The 25,726-nt window shown below is 34.9% G+C and overlaps 1 protein-coding gene across 12 annotated transcripts in view; it reads left to right on the forward strand.

Moving 5' to 3' along the window:
• COP1 (COP1 E3 ubiquitin ligase) overlaps positions 1-25,726 on the forward strand; it is a 263,344-nt gene that overhangs the window by 170,205 nt on the left and 67,413 nt on the right. For 11 of the 12 annotated variants that reach the window (XM_064594283.1, XM_054508048.2, XM_054508049.2 and 8 more), the window contains one exon: positions 23,304-23,421. In XM_064594283.1, coding sequence (XP_064450353.1) covers positions 23,304-23,421 — 118 coding nt within the window. Of the gene's footprint in view, positions 1-4,343; positions 4,473-4,612; positions 19,866-23,303; positions 23,422-25,726 lie in introns of those variants that run through there. The other variant, XR_010412330.1, reaches the window with a different exon arrangement.

Consider the following 25,726-nt stretch of genomic DNA (forward strand, 5'->3'; position numbering starts at 1 on the left):
CTCCCTCATTCTTTGAGAATAAATGAAAATGCTACTGTACTTTGGAATAGTTTATTACACAGCAGTTCTGTGGTGGCAGTGGCTGATTAACACAGTGTTCTGTGAAATTGTATGGTATTGAATGAATAAAGGCCATTTCCCTACATAATTACCAAGGCTCTAACTAATCATCTTCTGTCTATAAAAAATCATTACAGGGACGCCTGGGTGGCTCAGATAGTTAAGCATCTGTCTTCGGCTCAAGTCATGATCCCAGGGTCCTGGGATCGAGCCCCACGTCTGGCTCCTGGCTCAGAGGGGAGCCTGCTTCTCCCTCTGCCTCTCCCCCTGCATGTGCTCTCTCTCTCTGTCTCTGTGTCTCAAATGAATAAATAAAATCTTTAAAAAAAATAATTACATATAGATTAGCAGTGTACTATATCACCTTCAGTGGCTTCCACTTGTCTGAAAACACATAAAGAAAATCTACATAAAATTACTCTAGTACACATGCTTTAAGGAATCTTTATGTATGGAAAGACACACTTAATGCTTGGCATGTAATGTAAAGCAGAAGTCTTCAAACTGGAGTAAGAACATCCTGATGGAACACTAAACTAAACACTAACACTAAACTCTATTGCAAGTGTGTGTAGAAACTTAAATCCAGTTTCAGATCCGGGAATTCCATGTGTCAGTTGATATGCCTGACATTGACACTTGAGGTATTATGCCTGTTCTCCTTTCGACTTCAACTTTTACAGTAGCTTTTCTCCTGTTTTTCAAAAGAAAAGCATATCTCACATCATGGTGAATCTTAAAATGGTACGTTGTTCCAGGCTGTAACAATCTCAGGATTATCAAACTAAGGGATTCTAAATTTTGTTACTAGAGTAACTTCCTATCATTCATTGTTTTATAGATATTTTTATTAAGAGTAAAACATGGCATTAGAGAAAGTACATTTTTATACCACGTTCTAGTGCTTTTACTTTAGATACTGGTTGAGTGAAACAATGGAAGTGGTGAAGTTTTTTCTTTAAAGGATTTCTTCTTCTGAGTGTTGTCAAAAAAAAAAAAAGTATGCATTGTTCCTTATTCTCAAGTCCCACTAGTAGAAGCAAAGCAAAGAGCCCATTAGCACTAAGTATTGAATGTGGATCTTCTTATTTCAGTTGGGCAATAAACTTTGCCCCCTATTTATCCATTTATCTGTTTTAGAATCAGAATTTATAGGGATGCATATTAACACTTTAATTTGAATTCAAAAAGATAATCTGACAGAATAAATCTTTTTTTTTTAAGATTTTATTTATTCATTTGAGTTATGGAGAGAGAGACAAGAGCAAGCATGAGCAGGGGGAGAGGGAGAAGCAGGCTCCCTGCTGAGTCAGGAGCCCGATGTGGGGCTCGATCCCAGGACCCTGGGATCATGACCTTAGCCAAAGGCAGATGTTTACCCATCTGAGCCACCCAGGTGCCCTGGAGAATAAATCTTTTTTTAATACATAAGTTGATGAAGTAAATCCTCACTGTCAGCTTTTGACAAATATATTTAAAACATAAAATAGCACAAAAGCAAAATAAAAGTGCACACAAAACACTTTGTTGGCTAAATTATATTAAAATTACAATATTTGGGGGTTTTACAACCTTTCTGAGAATTTGTTAATAATAGGTATAATTAATACTGATCCATACTCCAGTATCTGCAGTATGAAAATCCAGAAAGCTTTGAATACCAGAAATTCATTGCTCATTTGATGACATCAGATCTAAAGCACACATATAAAGATAGATATATCCTACTTAGTGTAATTGTCCATAAGTTTTCCAGCAGAAATATTAATGTATTTGCTTACAGGATGCTGACATAAACCTTAAGGGGAGTGTTACGTAATATTAAGCGTATTTCCTGTCAAAATCAGAAAAATTCAGAATTATAAAACTTATCTTTTCTAAGTACTTGGGATAAAGGATTGTGGCCCTGTATATATGATTTGATATTGGTAACCATTTTAGTACTTTGCAAGAATTGTTACTTTCAATTACTCTTAATTATTAGGTAACAGATACATGGTTCCAGATCTTTGCATTCAATAAAGTTGAAGGATGGTCTAGTCAAAACGACAAATCATTAAAACTATTTTTTTGGTGATAGATTATTATATGATTTTTGACATAAACTTGGGATTTAAAACATTGAGAAGACTTTTTTTTTTTTTTTAAAGATTTTATTTATTTGACAGAGAGAGAGACAGTGAGAGAGGGAACACAAGCAGGGGGAGTGGGAGAGGGAGAAGCAGGCTTCCTGCCGAGCAGGGAGCCTGACACAGGGCTCGATCCCAGGACCCCGGGATCATGGCCTGAGCCGAAGGCAGACACTTAATGACTGAGCCACCCAGGCGCCCTGAGAAGACTTTGACTATATCTATAGAAATAAGTGAACAATAGGAATAGAATTAATGCTGAACAATAGAAATAGAATCCTAAGAGTATATAATATTTATTTACAGTTACCATAACAAATTGGGGACAGAGGGCACAGGGAGAGGGGATGCCACAACAAAATTGTGAAGACATACATTTTCAACAAATTATTACTATTGTTTAATAACATTATCAAAATGTGTTGTATTTTTTTAATCAGTTGTGTACAACTAATTTTAATGATAATTCATATGGAAAGAATTTCTTAAAACTAGAGCATTTTGGTCAAAGGAAATGAAATTTATATATATATGTATATATAAATACACACCTTTTTTTTTTTTTCAGAGAAGAGAGAATAAGTAAGACAGTATAAAAAGACAGCAAGAAATAAGGAGAATGTGAATATAAATTCAGGGAAAAGATTACGTAAAAGTTTTCCATTATTAAAGAGTAGCTTATTCAGGTATTTTTTTTTTAAGGATGATGTTGAACATCATATCTCTGTAGTGTTTAGATGTCATTATACACTTAATTCATATTTTAAAATGTCAGTATTTCATTTTGGTACAAATGACAACTTGGAAATATTTATGTGATGAGAATTTTTAGACACTGACTTAAACATTTATGAGGCAGTATTTCAGTATTCTTTTAAACAGAAAAGTAAAAGGCTTTTAATCTACATGATTAATGAATTGGGGAAAGATGAGAGTGGATATAGATGGTTGAGAGTCAATGAATGGCTATTACTAGTCAAAAATTAGGTTCAGCTAAATGCTTTAATTGGTGGATTAGGTTTTAAATAAGTTATTGTACATTGTTCAATGAAAAATACTTTTGGTTGTAAGGAAATATATTTTTATGATATCAAGAGGAAAGTTTTGGTAAGATATGGGATTTTTTTTTCATAAATTCATACATGAACCTGAAAACCTAGACTCTACTATTATAGAACCATCTGTGGGTACAGAAGAAGTTGAGCATCTCAGAAACTTCTTTTTTGCCAGTATATGCTTGCTCCTGCTCTGTCTCTCTTTAGTGCTCTCTTTCTCTCGGTCAACTCCTTTCCCTTCCTTTTGTTTCTCTTCCCTCCCTCCTCTTTCTTCTCCCTTCTCTTTCTCATTTTCTTCCTATTTCTCCTTTCCTCCACCCTTCCTTATTTCCCTCCTTCTTTTCTGTCAGTCCCCATCTTTCTCTGTCTCCTCCCCTTCTTCCTCTTCCTTTCCTTTCTGTTTTTCTTTATTTCGGCCTGCCACTCAGCCCTTATCAGTTGCTTTCAAACCCATGTTTGGGTCTCTTCCCCACAGTTTACACATCTATTTCCTGATTTCTTTTCCTCACCACCAGTTCACTCTTTAGTTCTTGCTAAGTCTCCCTGTCAGCTTTTTACCATGCCAGATAACTAGGTAAATGCCTTTCTCAGATTACTAATCTGATAGAGATTTTGCTGACAAAATATTGTTATTTGCTTTCAACTTAGAATTGATTGCCTTGTATTTATTCTTTTCCCCAGTCATTTTCTCAGACTTTATTTCTAACTGGCTATATAGTGATACTGATGTCAGTGTGACAGCTAACTGATTGTGAGACCAAGTTTGCCAGTATATATATTAAAAATTTCTGGCCAGGATACTTAAAAAATGCTACTACAGTGTGAACAAGGAAAGATGGAGCTCTTACTATTATAGACTGGTGTGAATGAAAAGGAACACTGCACCAGGCAGAATCAATGTAGTTTTTTTGTAAGAATGCAAGAATTTAGAATGTGTGTTTCACAGATGTGATAAAAAAAATATTGTCAAAAGATAGGCACATTGGGAGTTCTACTTCTGCTTTGTATGTAGAAAACCACCAGAAAATGTTATTCTCATCTTAAAAACAGAAAAAGCTGTATGAGCTACAAAATTATAACTTTTCTTGACCCCTGTCAGAGAGCTGAGGTCACAAGGCATGGGAACTGAATTCCAAGGAATGACAAGCCCCTCCAAGGAAAGATGGGACACATGAACTATTCACCATTTGCAGACCACAAGAGGAAGAAGTAGCCACCATAGAAGCTGGTAAGAAGAAATGAGCTAAAATTTTAATGCATTCTTAAAGGCCAAGTATGGGTTGGCCTATCTCTTTGCCCGAAATACAAGGGGAGTGCACGCTTAACTCATATGCTCTTCTCCATCTCCCTCTACTGGCTGCTAACAAGAATGAATGGGTCAGGGCAGTAGCCTACATCAGGCATGCAGGAGTTCACAAAGTAATCAGTCCCTACCGAAAGACCAGCACAAAACCTCATCGTTTCTCTGGATCCTCTTCTCATATGGAGCAGAAACTTTAAGCTATTGGAAGAGGAGCAAGAAAGCTTCTTGGGCCCAGGATCCTGCATCAGTACAAAGCAGAGATCTACTACCACTGATGAAGTGTCATGAAACCCTCTTTTGCCTGAAACATGCATCAGATGCTTGTAGAATTTGGCTGCCATGATGGTGAGGGGTTGGAATGCTAAGAAGACCCCCATATTGGAAGCTCAGGCATATGAACCCTTCCTAAGTCTCATGATGGACCAGAAGAACTGAGATCCTCTATTCCAAACAGAATCCTACTACAAAAACAAAAAACAAAAACAAGCAAAACAAGAACAACCAAAAAAAAAAAACCCAAAAAACCAGAACAAGTAAGAGCCATCTACTACTGAGGGAGGGACAGTAGCATGAAGAAGGACCCTCTCTTGGCTCATATGCAGGAACTAGTAAAAAGGTAAGAGAAGAACAGGAATACAGAGAAAAATTTCTGTTGACCCAGACCACACTAAGTACAAGGTGATGATAGGTCATGGCTAGAAAGATTTGAAGCCTATGGTATACTTAATGGTGAGTTTAACAACTGAAACTGAAATGTAGTTTGAACATTGACTAGATTGATTGATCCCCTCACATGAATGGCCTGACAGAAAAAGAGATGTACTTATTTCTAAGCAGAAATACCGTTTGCTTCCGTATCTCCTGTTCTGTACGTGATCACTTATGTTTAATAAAAAAGTATATAACTACAAATAAGTAAGAATGAGCATTCCATTACCAAGACTCAAAAGAAATCAGTAGATTTATAGGTGACCCAGGTGTTAGGATATGAGACAAATTTTAAAATAACTGTCTATTATGTTAAAGGATATAGTGGGAAAGGTAGACAACATGCCTGAAAAGATGAAGAGTTTCAGTTGAGAGATGGAAAGTATTTTTAAAACGTGAAGTGGAAATACTAAAAATACAAATCTTGATATCAAAAATGAAGAATTTTTTGATGTGCTCATTAGCAAATTGGATATAATCTAAGAAAAAACTAAATGAATTTGAAGGTAGGTCCATAAAAATTATCCAAAATGAAACATTAAGAAGAGAGTGGGAGGGAAAAACAGAACACAGTAGCCAAGATTTGTTGGATAATATTAAACAAACATGCGTAATTGGCTTTGTGGAAGTAGGAGAGAAAAGGACGGAAGAAATATTTGAAGAGAAAAAGGCCAAAAACTTTCCAAGACTGATGAAAGATAACAAATCACAGATACCAGAAGCTCACAGAACCTCAAACAGGATAAAATCAAAAGCAGACCAAAAATACCTAATTATATCATAGTCAAATACTGAAAACAAAGTGAAATCTTAAAGGCAAAGTGAAAGAAATTATGGGAAGTGGAAGATAAAAATTATAGCAGAATTCTCATAAACTGTACAGGCCAAAAATCAGTGGAGCCACTGACACATTTAAAGTGCTAAAAGAAATTTAACCCAAAGTTCTATATCCAGCCAAAAAATCTTTCACAAATGAAGACAAAATTTTTTTTTCCAACAACCAAAAGCTGTGTTTAACTCAGATCGATATAAGATGTTAACCCTACTTGCATGTGCAGATAGACAGATGGACAGATGGTTAGGTGGCTGATGGATGAATGGATACAGAAAGATGGATCTGCACAGTGGATGGATCTAAATTGCAGAAAATAAAAACATAACTAGCTGTTTGATTTTGTATAACTCTGGAATACTGGATTCTCCCATTCAAGTACTAACCAGGCCCGACCCTGCTTAGCTTCCGAGATCAGACGAGATCGGGCGCGTTCAGGGTTGGAATACTGGATTCTGAATAAAAGCTTGTTAGAAAACACTTAGAAGGGGCGCCTGGGTGGCTCAGTTAGTTAAGCGACTGCCTTCGGCTCAGGTCATGATCCTGGAGTCCCGGGATCGAGTCCCGCATCGGGCTCCCTGCTCAGCAGGGAGTGTGCTTCTCCCTCTGACCCTCCTCCCTCTCATGCTCTCTTTCATTCTCTCTCTCTCAAATAAATAAATAAAATCTTTAAAAAAAACAACAACAACACTTAGAAAAGGAATGTCAGCATTAGGAAGCTGTGGTGGTATGAAACATCTGTGAGACCAGCAGTTAAGTGATACTTAGTACATTCTGGATCCCTAGGATGCTGTGATACTGATCAGCATAAGCACATATACTCAGTGGACTTTTTACTCTCCAGTTTAACAATAGATCTATTTGTACAATCTGAAATATATATCTAGAGATTTCTCAGAGTCCCTAGAAGGAAAGTAACTACTGATTAGAGGAGCCTGACCTTGTAATTATTCTTTAAAAAATTTTTTTTTCTTTTCTCTGTCACATTTATCAGGGTACCTGGAATTTTTTTTTTTTTTTAAGATTTTATTTATTTATTTGAGAGACTGAATGAGAGAGAGAAAGAGCACATGAGAGGGGGGAGGGTCAGAGGGAGAAGCAGACTCCTTGCTGAGCAGGGAGTCTGATGCGGGACTCGATCCCGGGACTCCAGGATCATGACCTGAGCCGAAGGCAGTCAGTTAACCAGCTGAGCCACCCAGACACCCTGGAATTCTTTTTATTAGAATTAGAGCATTCATTTATTAACTTCACACTTATTTGAAAAAATATATTTATTACTGTGCATACAAAAATAAACTTCCTGCCTTTCCAGGATGTCACAGTTTGTTAAATAAGACAGACAAGTAAATAAATTATAATACATTGTGAAAAATAAATTAGAGCAGTGTTTTTTTAAATCTGAGAAACTGAAAAATTATTTGTGTCTGGCTGCTATCACAAACCTACCAAATTATAATCTTCAGAGAGGAGACCAAGCATTTGTGTTTTGAAATTATTCCTCAGCAATTTCATGTCTACCCCACTCCCTTACTCTGGGACTATAGTAACTATACTACAGATATTTTAAAAGCCTGAATTGGGAACAAGAATTTGGAAATGTAGATGTAGGCTAAATAATAAAGGCCCATTTTAGGTTAGTTTTTCAATCATATTCTTCCATGGAGTCTGTCTAATACATTACTACTATACAAAGACTTAGTATTTCTGGAACATTAGTTAAAATACAGGTCTGTGCCCTGGGTCCGATTAAAGTGCCTCTGGAAATGGAGGGGCAGTTGTGAAACACCAGAAAATTAGTTACTTGACAAGAGTTGAGGGTTAATCAGTTTTTCATTTTGAAACTTGCTTCAAGTGGTTACATAAAAAAAAGTAATAAGATAACTCAGAAGGGAGTTCTGGTTCTAAAAATATGATAGGCTAAATAAGTAATAAATCCTCTGTCAAACATTTTATTTATTTTAGATCAACATTATTTTATTTTATTAAAGATTTTATTTATTTATTTGACAGAGAGAGAGATAGCGAGAGCAGGAACACAAGCAGAGGGAGTGGGAGAGGGAGAAGCAGGCTTCCCACGGAGCAGAGAGCCCTATGCAGGGCTCGATCCCAGGACACTGGGATCATGACCGGAGCTGAAGGCAGACGCCTAACGACTGAGCCACCCAGGCACCCCTAGATCAACATTATTTAGATAAAATGTATAAAAATATTACTTTAGATGCATAGCTTATAAGGTATTAAAATCACAAAGGGTCAGAAAGAGGGCAGAATATAAAACCAGAGAATTAAACCTGTGAGCTCAAGTTTTATCACCTGGTGATGGAAAAGTTGCTGGCCTCCGGGACCTAGTTATTGGAGTTAGTGGGGAGGAGAAAGGCGGTATGGATCTGCTTAGAGTGTTGTAATTATCTCTCTATCCGGATATCTACATAGAGAAATCTCCAGAAACTTTGTCTTAGCCTGGGCTCTGAGTGTTGGACAGGAGTTGTTCCCCTGAGAATTCTAACCATGGTATAGGATGTTTCTTCCCCTTGCCCCCTCTGCAGAGAAATAAAGAAGAGAATTAAATAAAGAATAAAATTCAAGGTTATATAAGAGCAGAGAAATTTATAAATATAGGTAAATCTTAGCTAGCCTTGACTGTATAATACAACAATAATAATGGAAACAGACTAATTTGGAGGTTTTAAAAAGATGGAAATAAAAATCTGTACAATAATAATGTAACCCAGCTTTTGGAGGTATATTGATAAAATATAAAGCAATGTAAGGTTTTACATTGCTTAACCTTACATTGCTTGTGTAACAATAGTAATTAGCTTTGTTCTTTAAGTCATGTAGCATTCTAAAATTTTAATCATTATCATTAAAGAATAGAAATAGGGTTTCTACTTTCAAATCTGCAATAGGAAAGAAAACTCAGTCTATATTAAAAAAAAATTCAGTCTATAGACAGGAAGAAAGGAGGAAATGAAGAGCCATAGAAAAATCAGAGTAAATAGCTAAATGCACCATGATGAGAATAAATCCAAATGTCTCACTTATAACAGTAAATTGAGACAGATTAAATTTACCAGTTCAAAGACCAAATCTCTTTGATTGGATTATTTTATTTAAAAATTAAAACTTACATACTAAATGCTACACTAAATGTAAAAGAGACCTAAATTTGAAAGGCACAATAAGATTGAAATAAAGAGATGAGAGAAAAAATGTTATGAGTTAAGAACTGATGAAACTATGTAGTCAGAAGAATTAGACTTTCCAGGTTAAGATAGGGTTAAAGAAGATCCCAATGAAGTGATAAAAGGAATAACTTCACATGAAGACATACACTGTGAATCTCATGTATGTAATAACCCAGCCTCAAAATATATCAAATAAACATGACAAATTCTGAGAGAAATTAAAATCTCTAAGGAGAAAAGTGGAAATTATAAGGTACTGGAAATTTGAACAACACAGTTAACAAATACATACATAGAAGACTGAATCAGTCTGTCAACTAGAGGAATCCATATTATTTTGAATCACACAGATTACGTAAAATGATTTTTTAAAATTTAAATTCTAGTTAACATCCAGTGCAATATTGGTTTCAGGAGTAGAATTCAGTGATTCATCACTCATCACAAGTGCCTTCCTCAATACTCGTCACCCATCTAGCCCATCCCCCACCTATCTCCCTCCATCAACCCTCAGTTTGTTCTCTAAGAGTCTTTTACGGTTTGCTTCCCTCTCCCTTTTTATCTTTCTTTCCCCCCCCATATGTTTATCTATTTTATTTCTTAAATTCCATGTATGAGTGAAATCATATGTTACTCGTTTTTCTCTGACTTCACTTAGATTTTTTCATCTTTTTTTTTTCAAGAAATTTAGGCATCAGTTTTTAGCTGTTTATCAGACGTGATTCCAGTGTTTTGCCAGTTTCCCAAAATGAATTTCTCTTTGAAGATATGCAAAGAAAAGCATCATTAGTCCCATTTAGGCCTTTTCAGTTCTTTCCTGCCACCATTAATTTAGATAACCATTTTTAAGTTTCTGAAATAAATCATACTTTTTAACAACCTTTACATGCTGACATGAAAATTTGTTTTAATGCCTTTCTAGTAATGAAAAAAATTTAAGTCTCTGATGTTCATTAGTCATTATTTAGCATTATTTGCTTTTTGACTCTAAAGCAAGTCTGAAAAGAGATTGAAGTAAGGCAGATCAGTGAAGATTGAAGCAAATTAATTCTCATAAAAATTTAGTATGTTTAGATACTTTTGCAGCTGCTTAGTTTGGCTGTGTAAACTTATAGCAAGCTAGGCCAACTTGAGCAAATAATTTTGTACTGTATTTTGAGTATGTATTTCAGTGCTTTTGTTTCTAGTGTGGGCATGCCAGATTTTATATTTTTAAAATTTAGATATCAAGATTTGGATGGCATTGCCTCTAGATTAGATTTATGATGTTCGAACAATTTTATAAAATAGTAATTTTTAAAAATATCACCAAGAGGAAAATAGATCCTTAAATTTCCCTGGTAATTCACATTTTATTATATAGAAACTGATTCGTAAGCAGACAGACTGTGAGATCAGGAATTTTTGCCCATAGTTTGTGTTTATTTAATATCTTAAAGGCTCTGAATATTTTAGATTTATCTCTAGTCTTTATTACCATAATAAAACTCTGTATTCACATGTAATTTGTTGTATATACTTTCAGATAAATTAAACACAAATTATAAAATTATATCCTTTGATAACATTTTTTATTTCCAAAAGATAAATGATTGTTGTTTAGCCACTAATGTCAATGCATAGAACATGGTACTGAGTCCTTCTTAGTGAGTATGAAGACTTAGTATGTTTCCTGTTGCCAGTCTAGTTTAGGACAACACAAGAGAAGCCCTTTTAGGAGCAACACATTTCTTCCATCAGAGATAATAATTAAAACCAAACAAATCAGAAACATATTCAAATAGATGTTTTTGGAAACAAAGAGATGTTATTGTATATTTTGAATTGGATTTTGGGGGGAAAGTGGTAGTAGTGATTTGTAAAAGTTTTTATTTGCCTGTGAGCTTTGGAATTTAGTATTAAAAATTCATTAATACACTCCCTTTAAAAAAGATAAATATGAAAAACTAAATGAAAACATTTTTTCATATTGATCAATACAGTTAATTCATTTCAAATTATATTTCTTGAGATTCTTCAAGAGTTGGCAGGTGGAAAGGAGGGCTCGCTAGGTAAGGAGAACAGAGGCTTAGTATTAAGGGCTCCTGTTCCTACTTGGGCTGTAACTGGAGCAGCTCTACTTAATCTGTTTGGTATCCTGGGGTTCCAAATAAATTAGGCAAAGGAGGACTTCCTTATTAATATTGTGCTACTTTTTTAAACAGACTTTTTAAAAGAAGTTTTGGGAAAATATACATACCTGAATATTTTTTTTAGAGCAGTTTTAGGTTCACAGCAAATTGAGAGGAAGATACAGAGATTTCTCGTATACTTCCTACTCCCACATGCATACATACCCTCATTATCAGCATCCCTTTCCAGAGTGGTACATTTAATTATTGAACCTACACTGACACATCATAATCACCCAAGGTCCATGGTTTACCTTAAGCTTCATTCTTGTTGCACATTCTGTGGATTTGGGCAAACGTATAGTGACATGTATTCATCATTATAGCATCATACGGAGTAATTTTCACTACTCTAAAAATAGTCTGTGCTCCACCTTTGAGAACTTGATCAAGCTCTTGGAAATGAATCTGACAAAATTGTGGAGGACTCCTATGACTGGCTCCCCCTGGAGTTTTTAACTCTCAGACTTGTTCACACTGAGCCTCCAGCAGTTCACCAGTTACAGTTCAGATTTTTGTATCCAGGCATTGTTTTCCATGGCAGTGTCCCCTCATGAATCACAGTTTATTCATTCACCTGTCATTTTGACCTCTAAAGGTAGCAGTTAGACCTGGGTTGTCGATCTCTCTTGTGAATCCTGAAAGAGTTGTTGACTTTTAAATCTGTTCACCTTTTATTTGTTATTAGGACAGAGTGTCAGTTTCCAAGTGCTTTGTGTGTGGAATTGGGAGTCATTTTTGTTTTTAACTACTGATGATTTGGTGCTTGTGGCTTAATCTAATATACAGATAGGTAATTGCTACTTTTGTGACACTGTAGCTCACAATTGTTTGTGTATCTTTTGTGGATTGGTAAGGATTAGAGGAGTAACTTATAAAATAAAGGCTACATAATAGTGGGCTGAAGTTTGTATGTCTTTCTAAGGTTTTATGTAGATTGGAACCCAGAGGTTATTGTATTTGGTAAAAAATAAGCAATGACAATTTCTGATTATTTCTCAAATGATGAACAAAAATCTGACAACCAAATTCAGAACAGGTGTTAAAAAGAAATGCTTCCAAAGTATTCCATATGCATTTGTATTATGTAACTTATACTTGCTTGATCTTTCTATTTCCAAAGATTAACTGTCTTTCAGATCTCTAAGGAGTGCTGTATTAGGATATCATCAAAGGCTTAAAGACAGTAAAAAATCATATAATTATTGTTTTTAAAATCAGAAATGAGAGCCATATGAGGTAAATATCAGTAACTAGTGGACCTGTGTATTTATTTTTATTTTTTTATTTTTATTTATTTTTAATGAAGTAAACTCTACCTCCAACATGGAGCTGGAACTCACAACCCTGAGTTCAAGAGTCGCATGCTCTACTGACTGAGCCAGCCAGGAGCCCCTGGACCTGTGTATTTTTAAATACTCAGAAGTTATTTGCTCTGCCTGAGGAAAACTTTTATAAGGATATTTATAAGGATATTTATAAACTTTTATAAGGATATTTCTCACCCCAGCCCCATCATGATGATACCCAAAAGCTAGGACACCGAGAACTTTATAGACTCATAAGCATCTGGGAAGCCTGAAAATAGAATTCAGGGCTTCTGAAATTGTTTGATCTCTCACTGGCCATTGTATGTATGGATTGAACCTGTTTCCTTTGTACACTTGCTTTTTGGAACACAGTCTAGAATGGCTGTGTCACAAATTGCATTTAAAAACTTTTAACTTTTCAGTTGTAGTTGTCTTATTGTTACTTTAGTAAAGGTAATGAACTCTTCAATTAAACATTAAGTTCAATAACATATTTCTGCATCTATTCCAAACAGATTATTTTCATCCTCTCACTTTAGCATACCAACAATGATTACCTTGTTAATAGTTAAACACTTTGTGGTATCCTCACTTTAGCATATCAACAATGAGTACCTTATTAATGGTGAAACACTTTGTGGTATCCCTACAGGAAAATTATTAATTATACTGGAAATTATTCTCTATTGGTATTCCTCTTCATGGTTGTATACATAGCATAGTTTGGTTAAAATAAAAGAGAAACAAATTTTCTTTACATTGACAAGGTCATGGGGGCATTTAGCTGAGAAATCAAATTTGGCATCACCATTGGAACAGACATATGCCTCCTGATGTGATGCAGTAAGAAGGAACATAATCTTTATAGTATTCTTGTCAAAAATATTTAACATGTACATTATAATGAGAAAACATTCAAATTCAGACATGTGGAACATTCTATAAAACAACTACTTGAGATGCTTTAAAAATAACAGTGTTAGAAAGTTGTTATATATAAAACAATGAAGAGACACAGAAACTGAATATAGTGAGTGACCCTTGTGCAAAATTAAATAGCTATTCAGGAGTTTTTTAAACAACTGGTATATTTGAATATAAAATGCATATTAAATTACATTCTTATGTCAATATTAATTTCTTGAGCATGACAGTGGTATTGTGGACAGTCTTGTTTTTAGAAGGTAGGTGCTGATGTTTTTATGGGTAAAATATCCTGATGTTTGAAACTTACAGATGGCTCTTGGGAGAAAAAAGGGTGCATTTGTTTATATGTAGAGGGATGGCTAAAGCAAATATGGTAACAGTATTTACATTTGGTTAGTCTAGATTGAAAAATACAAAGTTGTTCAATTTATTGTTCTTTCAGCTTTTCTGTACGTTTGAAATTTTTCAAAATATGTTGGGGGAAAGGAAAGAAATAGAAATATGATCACATACTAATTCCTCAAAATTTTAAGGATATTTTAGAAAATTATGGCAACACTTCAGAATTTCCCTTTATAATGGAAAGCAAATTACTGAGGACTCCTTTCCCCTGACCTAAACTATTTTTATCATAATGTTACTAAGTTATTTGGATAAATATAAAACTATAGACCACTTTCATATGTTCTAGTTCTTAAGCAACTTGTAGTCAAATCAAGTTCTAATTAAATGCAGTAAAAATAAAAACCAAAAAGAGGAAAAAGAAAGTAGCAGCATGATGACATAGTAACAGTAATATGATGGAGTAATAGATGTTTTGCTGAAAATAAATCACCACTGCATATAGTAAGCTGGTTCTGAGTACTGTAGGGCAGTTTCTTCCGAGATTGCCATGTCTATAGAAACATTTCTCATTTTATACTTAGTCTCTATACTACTTTTCTCATCCCAATTACTGGAAAGTCTTTTTGTACAACACAGTAGATAATTTAACCTTTACTTATATCCCTACATTTTTTATATATTACTACTTTTGTTTTTTATTAGTCTAAGAATAAGTTAGTATATTATTATACTGTACTGTGCTGTTTTTATTATATCAAATTATTTTCAGCTTTTATAAAATAGCAAGAAATTAAGGACTTATTTTATAAAAATGTTTTTCAGTTTTGAATTATTAATGCAAAAGGGAAGTTTAATCTTTGTAACTGATAAATTTAACATGAGCATGGCACTTGAAGCAGGATTTTTTTTTCCATTTTTACTTCAGCCCATGCCAAATTGCAGCTATACATTTATATCTCCACAATATAACTGATTGCTGTCATTTGAGGTGATCACTTAATGCAATTGCAATAAGTTGATTGCTGTCAAGTGAGGTGATCACTTAATACAATTGCAATAATAAAAAATGTGGGAATACTCTTCCATAAAAGCAATAAAAATACAGGCAAATCTATAACAACTGAGCTAACTTGTGGCATATAAGCCTTGAAAACCAGTAGCCTTGTAGCTACCAGTAGGGAAAAAAACTGGTGTGGGAACTTCTCAAAAAGCCCCATTTTTAGATCATTGTCACTGTTTAGCCTGACTTACAGCTTACTGGAAAAAGCCACATTCATAAGATGTTATTTCTGTTTGACCTGACTCAGAGTCTCCATGGGAAAAGACCTGTACTGAGGGTCTTGTTGAAAACAGTCAGATGTAGTATCACAATTGTCTAAGTCTGTGATACCAGATGGGGCAAACAGGAGTCCAGTCAAAAACTGAAAAGGAAGATCTGGGCAGCAAAACAGTGTCAGGGGCTTTGAAAAAACTCTTATATGTTCCTGGGATGTAGAATGCTTTCTGAATGTTCAGGCCAATGTGCTTATCCAGGAAAAAATGGAAAAGGCTGTAGTTGCTTACGTCTGATTGACTGTGTATAAGTAAGAAGTGAAAGCCAGTGCAGATTTAGAAGTTGCCTGAGCTTTGAAAGGATGCCATAACACACACACATGTGCCCTGGGCAAAGGGTAGAAGACATACTGGCTCAAAACATTTAAGAAAATTTTGTGGCTACTAAGCAATGCTGACCCAGGAGCAACATTTCCTAATATAGGTTTAAAAAAATCAAAAATTTTAAAAAGAAAACCAGTTGAGACTTGTAGTTTCATACAGCAAGGACTTACAGACTACAGATTCACTTCTGGAAAAGTCTTGAGACAAATAAGTGGCAACAAAACCAAAACAAAAAGCCAAGTCACAAAAGTCCCAGGAGAGGGAGGTAGGGGATCTGATTGCAGAGTTACCACATTATATTCTCTAAAATGTCTACTTTTTATCAAAAAATCTCCCAAAACCCAAAAACTATGGGGTATGCAAAGAACAGGAAAAATTAGTAGAAACTGTCACAGATGTTGGGGTTACTAGATAGAGACCTTAAAGCATCTATTATAAGTGTATTCATTGAATTAAAACACAATTAAGGAATGAAAGAGAAATATAAAAATATGTCTCACCAAATAGAGAGTTAAAAAAGATAGAAGAAAAATAGAAATTCTGTAATTGAAAAGTGTAATAACTGAAATGAAAAATTCACTAGAGGGACTCATGAGCAAATTTGAGCTGGCAGAAGAATCAGAACTAGGAGATAGGTCAATAGCGATTATCCAGTCTAAGAATGGAGAAAAATGAATAGAGCCTTGGAAACCTGTGAGACACCATTAAGCATGCCACCATAAATAGACTTTCAGAAAATTAAGGGAATAGAGAAAGGGGTGGAAAAATATTTAAGGAAAAAATGGCCAAAATCTTCCCAAATTGTATGAAAAACATCAGTTTACATACCCAAGAGGTTCAATGAGCTCAAAGTAGGATAAAATCAAAGACATGGGCACCTAAACACATCAAATTCAAACTATTGAAAGCCAAAGGCCGAGAGAGAATATCGGAAAACAGCGAGAGAAAAGCAACTCAGCACATAAAAGCAATCCTCCATAAGATTAGCAACTTCTCCTCGGAAACCATGAAAGTTAGAAGGCAGTGAGATATATTCTAAATGCTGTGAAAGGAAGATTGGAGTTTTGTATCCAGCAAAACTACCCATGAAAAACTTCTCCTCAGAAACCATGAAAGTTAGAAGACAGTGAGATACATTCTAAATGCTGTGAAAGGAAGAGAAAGAGTTTTGTACCCAGCAAAACTACCCATGAAAAAAATGAAGAATTTAAGACATTCTCAGATAAACATAAACTGAGCAAGTGTTTTTCTTGCAAAACTACCACACAAGAAATACTACAGGCAGTCCTTCAGGCTGAAAGGAAAGGATATGAGATAATGTAAATCCATATAGAGTAATAAAAAACACTGGGTAAAGATAATTATATTGGTATAATAAAAGATAGTTTAAATGTTTTTTTTTTGGTAACAGTTCTAACTGATTTAAAAGACAACTGAGGGGCGCCTGGGTGGCTCAGTTGGTTGAGTGTCTGACTCTTGATTTCGGCTCAGATCTCAGGGTCCTGAGATCAAGCCCTGCGATGGGTTCCCTACTGGGTGGGGAATCTGCTTAAGATTCTCTGTCACTGTGGACTCTGAGAAACAAACTGAGGGTTCTAGAGGGGTGGGGGGATGGGTAAGCCTGGTGATGGGTATTAAAGAGGGCACATATTGAATGGAGCACTGGGTGTTATATGCAAACAATCATGGAACGCTACATCAAAAACTAATGATGTAGGGGCACCTGGGTGGCTCAGTCGGTTAAGCGACTACCTTCAGCTCGGGTCATGATCTTGGGGTCCTGGGATTGAGTCCCACATCGGGCTCCCTGCTCCACGGGAAGCCTGCTTCTCCCTCTCCCACTCCCCCTGCTTGTGTTCCTCTCTCGCTGCGTCTCTGTCAAATAAATAAAATCTTAAAAAAAAAAAAAAACTAATGATGTAGTGTATGGTGATTAACATAATAAAATAAAATTTAAAAAAAAAGATTCTCTCTCTCCCTCTCTTTAACAATAACAACAAAAAAAGAACTGAGGAAACAGAATTTTAAAATTGTGTCCATGCACTTATACCCTAAAATGATATGTATGTCCATAATAGCACAAAGGGTGGGGTCGAAGGAGAGAAGAGCTACATTGGAGCAAAATTTCCACATAATATTAAAATTAACTTAGTGATGATCTGAACTAAATTTTTAAAAATTCACATGCTAATTATAATCCCCAGAAAACCGCTATAAAAATAACTTCTAAAAAATATAATAAAAAACATCAAAAAGGAACAAAAGTGTTCTCCTGGGGAATTTCTTTTTAACACAAAAACAGCTGAGGGAGGGATATAGAAGCAAAAAAACATGTAAGAGAAACAAATAGCACAGTTGAAGGTATAAATCCTATCATATAAATAATTATGTTAAATGTAAGTGGATTAAACAGTCCAAGGTGCAGAGATTGGCAGAAAGGTTGAAAAAAACAGGAGCCAACTGTGTACTGTTTATAAGATACACTTTAGATTCAAATACACAAATAGATTGAAAGTAAAAAGATAGAAAAAGATATATCATGCAGACAGTAACCAAGAAGATGGGATGGCTGTATTTAAATCGAACAAAATAGAGTATAAGTAAAAATTGGTGCTAGAAACAAAGCAAACCATCTATAATGATAAAAGGGTCAATTCAGCAGCAAGATACAAGAATTATAAATATATGTACACTTAAACTATTTTGAAATACACGAAACTACAATTTATGGAATTGAAGGGAGAGAATTCAACAAAAGTAGTTGGAGACTTACGTACTCTAATGTCAACAACTGATGGAACAACTGGACAAAAAATCAGCAAGTGTGTGGAAGACTTGAATAACAGTATCAGCCTGACCTAATGGACACACAGCTCACTCCACTCAAGAACAGAATATACATTCTTTTCAAGCAAACATGGAACATTCTCCAGGATAGACCATATATTAGGTCATATAATAAGTGTTAATAAATTTTAAAGGATTAAAATAATAAAAATCATGTTTTCTGACTAAATGGAATTAAATTAGAAATCCACGACAATAGTTAATATGGGAAATCCACAGATATTTGGAAATTTCTAAATAACCCTTTGGTTAAAGAAGAAATTATGAGGGAAATTAGAAAATATTTTGGGGCACCTGGGTGGCTCAGATGGTTAAGTGTCTGCCTTCGGCTTGGGTCATGATCCCAGGGTTCTGGGATCGAGCCCCACATCAGGCTCCTGGCTCAGCGGGGAGCCTGCTTCTCCCTCTCCCTCTGCCTCTCCCCCTGCTCATGGTCTCTCTCTCTCTTTCTCTCTCTCTCTGTATCTCTGTGTCTCAAATGAATAAATAAAATCTTTAAAAAATTGAAATTGCTTTAAAAAAAGAAAATTTTAATATGTTTTTATTTATATTCACTTCAAAATATTAAAATCTGTGCTAGCAGGGCCGCTTGGGTGGTTCAGTCGGTTTAAGTGTCTACCTTTGGTCAGGTCATGATCTCAGGGTCCTGGGATCAAGCCCCATGTCGGTCTCTCTGCTTGTTGGGGAGCCTGCTTCTCTCTCTCTGCCTCTCTGCCGCTCCGCCTGCTTGTGCATGCCTGCTCTTTCTGTCACATAAATACAATCTTTAAAAAAATTAAAAAAAAAAATCTATGCTAGCAGCTGAAGCAGTGCTTAGAAGAAATGTCTATTTTCGGGTGCCTGGCTGGGTCAGTCAGTGGATCGTGTGACTCTTGATCTTGGGGTTTTAAGTTTGAGCCCCATGTTGGGTTTAGAAATCACTTAAAATATTAAAAAAAAACAAAAGAAGAAATGTCTATCTTCAGGTGTTTATATTAAAAAGAAAGGTCTCAATAATCTAAGCTCTCACCATAAAAATCTAGGAAAAAATAAATGAAGCCAAAGATAAGCAGTAGAAGGAAATAATAGGGTGGAAATTAATGAAATAGTGAACAGAAAAATGATAGAGAAAAACAGTAAAACTAAAGTTCGTTCTTTGAGCAGCGCCTTGGTGGCTCAGTCAGTTAAGCATCCAACTCTTGATTTCGGCTCAGGTCATGATCTCAGGGTCGTAAGATCAAGTCCCATGTGGGCTCCATGCTGAACGTCGAGCCTGCTTAGGATTCTCTCCCTCTGCCCCTCCTCCCTGCTCTCATTGTCTCTTAAAAAAAAAAAAAGTTCTTTGAAAAGAGCAACACAATTGGCACACCTGTAGGTAGACTAAGAAAAAAAGAAGACACAGATCACTAAAATTGAGGGAAGGGCACCTAAGCAGTTTAATTAGTTAAGCGTCCATCTCTTGATTTCGGCTTAGATCATGATCTCAAGGTCTTGGGGTCCAACCTTGCACTGGGCTCTGTTCAGCATGGAGTCTGCTTGAGATTCTCTCTCTCCCTCTGCACCTCTCCTCCTCCTGCTCATGTGCTCCCTCTCTCTCTAAATCAATAAATAAAATCTTAAAAAAAAAGGAATGAAAGAAGGGAGGTTACTGCTGACCTTCAGATATTAAATGATTACAGTAGAATACTCTGAACAACTTTATGCCAACTTAATGTAGATGAAGTGAACAAATTTTAGAACATATATTACCAGAATTGACTCAGAGGAAGTATAAAACTTGAACAGACCTATGAAAGGGAAAGAAATTGAGTAAGTAATAATATTCCTACAAAGAAAGGCAGAGACCCAGATGGCTTAACTGGTAAATTTTATTAAATGATAAGAAATAATCCTAGTATTCACAAATTCTTCCCTGAAGAATTTTCAAAACCAGAAGTTGAAGATACCACATGAATAGAAAAACAGACCAGTATTCTTCAAGAATATAGTTGCAAATTCCCTGTACAGAATATTAGCAAAGCAAATTCAAAGGTATATTTAAAAGGTTATCACTGTGATCGTATGAGATTTATCCCAAGAGTAACCAGATTTAACATCCAAAAATCAATTAATGTAATATACCATATTAATAGAATAAAAAGCTGAAACCAGTCATGCCAATAAACATAGAAAAGGCATTTGACAAAATTCCATACCCATTGATGATTAAAAGTCTTAACAAATAGCAGTAAACTTCCTCAACTTGACAGAAGATTTCTATGAAAAACTATAAGGGAATATCATAGTTACTGGTGAAAGACTGAATGCTTTTCCCCTACAAGTAGGAACAAGACAAGGATGTTCACTTTTCCCTCTTCAGTTCAACACAGTACTGCAGATTCTAGCTAATATTGCCGGGGAAGAAAAGGAAACATAAGATACCCTGATTTGAAAGAAAACATTAAACTGTATTTGCAGATGATGTCATCCCATATGTACTAAATTTTAAGGAATCCTAAAAAAATTAGAACTAATAGTTGTTCAGCTGGACCACAGAATAAAATATCAGTATAAAAAAGTAGTCTTTCTAAACATGAACAATATACAGTCTAAAAATAAGATTCTGTTCAGAATAACATCAAAAAGAATAAAATATTTAAGGAATATAATAAAGTGCCAGAACATTACAAAAATTTGCTGAGGGAAATAAGATATAAATAAATGCAGAGACACTTTGTTCATAGATTGGATGACTTAATATTGTAAGATGATAATTCTCCTGAAATTGATTTATAGATTCAACTCAATCTGTGTAAAAATTCCAGCAGGCTTTTTTCCGGGAAATGATAAGCTGATCCGAAAATTTATGTGGAAATGCTAAAGGATAGGAATTGCCAAAACAGTTTTATAAAAGAACAAAGTTGGAGGGTTTTTTCTACTGAATTTCAAAATTTTAAAGCTACAGTTAGTTATGGGCGCCTGGCTGGCTCAGTCAGTAGAGCATGCGAGTCTTGGTCTTGTCCCACGTTGGGTGTAGAAATTAACTTAGAAACAAAATCTTAAGGGCGTCTGGGTGGCTCAGTTGGTTAAGCATCTGACTCTTGATTTCAGCTCAGGTCATGATCTCGGGGTCACAAGCCCTGTGTCAGGCTCCTTGTTCGGCAGGGAATCTGCTTGAGATTCTCTCTCCCTCTCCCTCTGTCTGCTATCCCCCCTCAAATAAATTAATTAATTAATTAAATATTTTAAAAATAAATAAATGAAATCTTTATTAAAAAAAGCTACAGTTATACAAGACATTATTGTGCTGGCAGGAGGTAGACATATATAGATCACTTGATTAGGATTATGAATCCAGTTTTCAACAAGGGTGCTGAAGCAGTTCATTAGAGAAAAAGTTTGTTTTCATTTCATGCTGGGACAACTGGATGCATCTCCATCCACATGCCAAAAGATGAACTTTGACCTCTTCTTCACCCTATACAGAAAAAATAACTTAAAATTGATCATAGACATAAATATAAGACTGAAACAAAGCTACAAAAAAAAGGAAAAATCTTTAAGACCTTGAATAAGGCAAACTTTTTTATGAGGTTATAAGAGAAAAAAAGATAAATTGGACCTTATCAAAATCCAAAACTTCTGTGCTTCAAAATATACTGTTAAGAAAATAATAAAGACAAGCAACAGAATGGTTAAAAATATTTGTAAAACTTTTTTTTTTAATTGTATTTTTTTAATTTTTGAAGAACTCATGTAAAGGAACTGGAACCATCATGTATTGCTGGTGGGAATGTAAAATGGTACAGTCAGCAGTTTGTCAGTTTCTTAAAAACACAAAGTTACCACATGATGCAGTAATTAACACTTCTTAGATATCTACCTGAGACCCAAATACATGTCCTCACAAAGACTTGAATGTGATTGTTCATAGCAGCATTAATTTTCATAATCAAAAAGTGGAAACATATCCTTCACCTGGTGAGTGGGTTGACAAAATGTGGTGATTCCATACAATAGGTACTATTCAGCAATAGAAAGGAATGAATTATTGACATGTGTTAAAACATGGATGAACTTCAAAAACTGTATGTGAAGTGCAAGAAGCTATACATAGAAGCCATGTATTGTGTGACTGCATTTATATCGGATGTCCAGAAAGGGTAAATTTATAAAGAAAGTTAGATGTAGTGATTGCCTAGGGCAATGAGTGGTAAATGGGCATGAGGGATCTTATTGGGATGAGGAAACTGTTCTAAAACTGATTTATAGAGATGGTTGCATCACTGGGTAAAGTTACTAAAAGTCACTGAATTGTATACTTAACAGTGAGTTGGTTTTATTATATGTTAAATGTGTCTCAAGAAAGTATTTTTCAAAAGCAAATGCAGGAAATTACATAGCATTATCTTTAACCAGAAGCCTAAAATGTTTATATTACCTTTTTTTTATATAAGGTCATCTAAAATGTAAGAATACATTTTAAAATTTGCAGTTACTTTGAATGTTTAATACTCTGGTTTTAATGCCATGATCACTGGAAATACCAGTAGAACTCCTTTTCAGACCGACATTGCCATATGTGTATAAACTTTTTATGCAACTGTATTTCCTAGATTCAAAACAGAAAACCCACTATATCTTTCTTGTTTTTGAAAATCATAGCACTTAGTTTTCTGCTGTTACAGGTTTGATATTGTCCCTGAAACCTTTGATGAAGACACTAAAACCATTTAAAATGAGCTTTGCTTTCTGTTTCTTCGTTTACTACATTTTTCTCTTTTTGTTTTGTTTCACTTTATTCGTTTTAGATCACTGTGTCCACTACTATGATCTTCGTAACACTAAACAGCCAATCATGGTATTCAAAGGACACCGAAAAGCAGTCTCTTATGCAAAGTTTGTGAGTGGTGAGGAAATTGTCTCTGCGTGAGTATTACTCTCCTGAGGTTAAGCTTCATACAGAGCTCTGTCATCATTTACCAGTTTTATAATGTCACCGTGGGTCGATACACTGTAGTATATGTACTTTTTCATAAATAGTAGATTTTTAAAATAATAGTCTAATTAAAATAAATGTATATTTTGGTTTGTATTGCTCACTTTTATATGCTCTTTGTGAATAAAACCCTGATGATGTTAGTTTTTAATGCACCCCCCCTTCAACATTTGAACTTCAGTTTGGATTTCAGCTACTGCTTCTCCTTAAGAAAAAAACAACATAGTTGTTGGAATTGAATGAGAAGTATTTTATCTATTAAAATCAATATGTTATTGTATATTTACACTGCAGTACAGTAGTATTATTTTTGGTTTAGGTAATATTTCGTTGATTCTAAGTTACTTGATTTCCCTATGGTTTCATGGTAAGTTTTAAATATGTTTTGAAAAGAAGTAAATATGGCTGCTTATACTTAACAAATATCCTTTGAGAAGACTTCTGCACTAGAGAATTATAATGAAAGCTTTTAGTTGTCTTTTATTTTGTTTGAGGGTTAACAAGATGTCAACCAGATAGATAAACCTCAGTTGCCAAAATATCGTTGACAAAGCGCTTCTTCTAATAGCCAGTCCCTTCTTTCTGTTAACGCATTTCATAGTTCTCTTTATTTTATTTTATTTATTTTTAAAAGATTTTATTTATTTGAAAGAGAGAGCACAAGCAGAGGGAGAGGGAGAAGCAGGGCCCGACACAGGGCTTCATCCCAGGACCCTGAGATCATGACCTGAGCTAAAGGCAGACACTTAACTGACTGAGCCACCTAGGTGCCCCCTCTTTATTTTATATTACCCTAACAAATACCCATTCTGTAATCTTAGGAGATTACTAATGCCAGTGCCTTGGCATTAATACTTGCTATCTCCCACCACATCTATTTCTATACTGGTTGCTCTAAATAATAAGTTGGTAATTTGAATTGATTTAGCAAGGTAATTTGAACTGAGTTACAAGGAAAAAAAGGTGAGAACTGAGTTTTCCAAGGGAAGATAATATGGGTAATTAGTTCACAAACTTAAATTAGTGTTAACCAGTCAAAATGTATCCCATCTTTAGGAATAATAATGGCAGTATATAACTAATTTTTTTTTTTAAAGATTTATTTATTTGACAGAGACAGAGAGAGAGGGAACACAAGCAGGGGGAGTGGGAGAGGGAGAAGCAGGCTTCCCGCTGAGCAGGGAGCCCAATGTGGGGCTCGATCCCAGGACCCTGGGATCATGACCTGAGCCGAAGGCAGACACTTAACGACTAAGCCACCCAGGTGCCCCTATAACTAAAATTTTATTCAGATTCAAATGTGCATGGTAGATTATATGGCAAAAATATTTTTCTTTAACTTCAGATTTATAAATGTTAAATCAGTCTGATTTCCAGTATTTGAAATATATGGATACTTAATATTATAAATTGGGAAACTTTAGTTGACCTTATTAATGTGAATATGTTGTTTGTATTTTCACCAGTCTCTTGTCCTTCTTAAGTTTTATAAATCATGATTTTTTTTCTTGAATATGTTTGAGGTTTAGAAGTTTTTAGAACAAATTTATCCACAAGTATATTTGAAAGTGTTCAAAAGTAATATTAAAATATACATATGTTGCCACAACCTCTGAATTCGTGACCAATAAAAATATATACACACCTAAAGAAATACTCAATGCAACATTGTTGGGAACAAAATTTTTTTCTTTTTTTTAAAGATTTTATTTATTTATTTGACAGAGAGAGACACAGCAAGAGAGGGAACACAAGCAGGGGGAGTGGGAGAGGGAGAAGCAGGCTTCCCGCTGAGCAGGGAGCCCGATGCGGGGCTCAATCCCAGGACCCTGGGATCATGACCTGAGCCAAAGGCAGACGCTTAACGACTGAGCCACCCAGGGCCTCGAGAAAAGAAATTTTAAACAACATAAATGTCTAGTGAAAAAAATGAGAAGCAATAGAGAAGTATTTAAAGAGCTTGGAGTTTGGTTTCTGAAATCAGACAATTTCAGTCTTGGATCTGCTGTTGACTAGCTGTGGTACCTTGAAAATGTCCTTAACCTTCTCATTTTCAGTTGCCTCATCTCTAAAGTGGAGCTAATAATAGTTATTATGTTGTGACTCTTTAAATGAAGTAATGATGTAAAGCATTCAGCATGGTGCCATATTCTGTGAATGTTACAGTAAGAGAAAAGATGATTTATTGTGTAGTCATTAACAAAAATATCAAAATGTGTTTATTTTACAGAAAAA

This window comes from Mirounga angustirostris, unplaced genomic scaffold (assembly GCF_029215605.1).
Source record: "Mirounga angustirostris isolate CCGP_5_RB_7025 unplaced genomic scaffold, mMirAng1.0.hap1 SCAF_6, whole genome shotgun sequence".
NCBI classification, from domain to species: Eukaryota; Metazoa; Chordata; class Mammalia; order Carnivora; family Phocidae; genus Mirounga; species Mirounga angustirostris.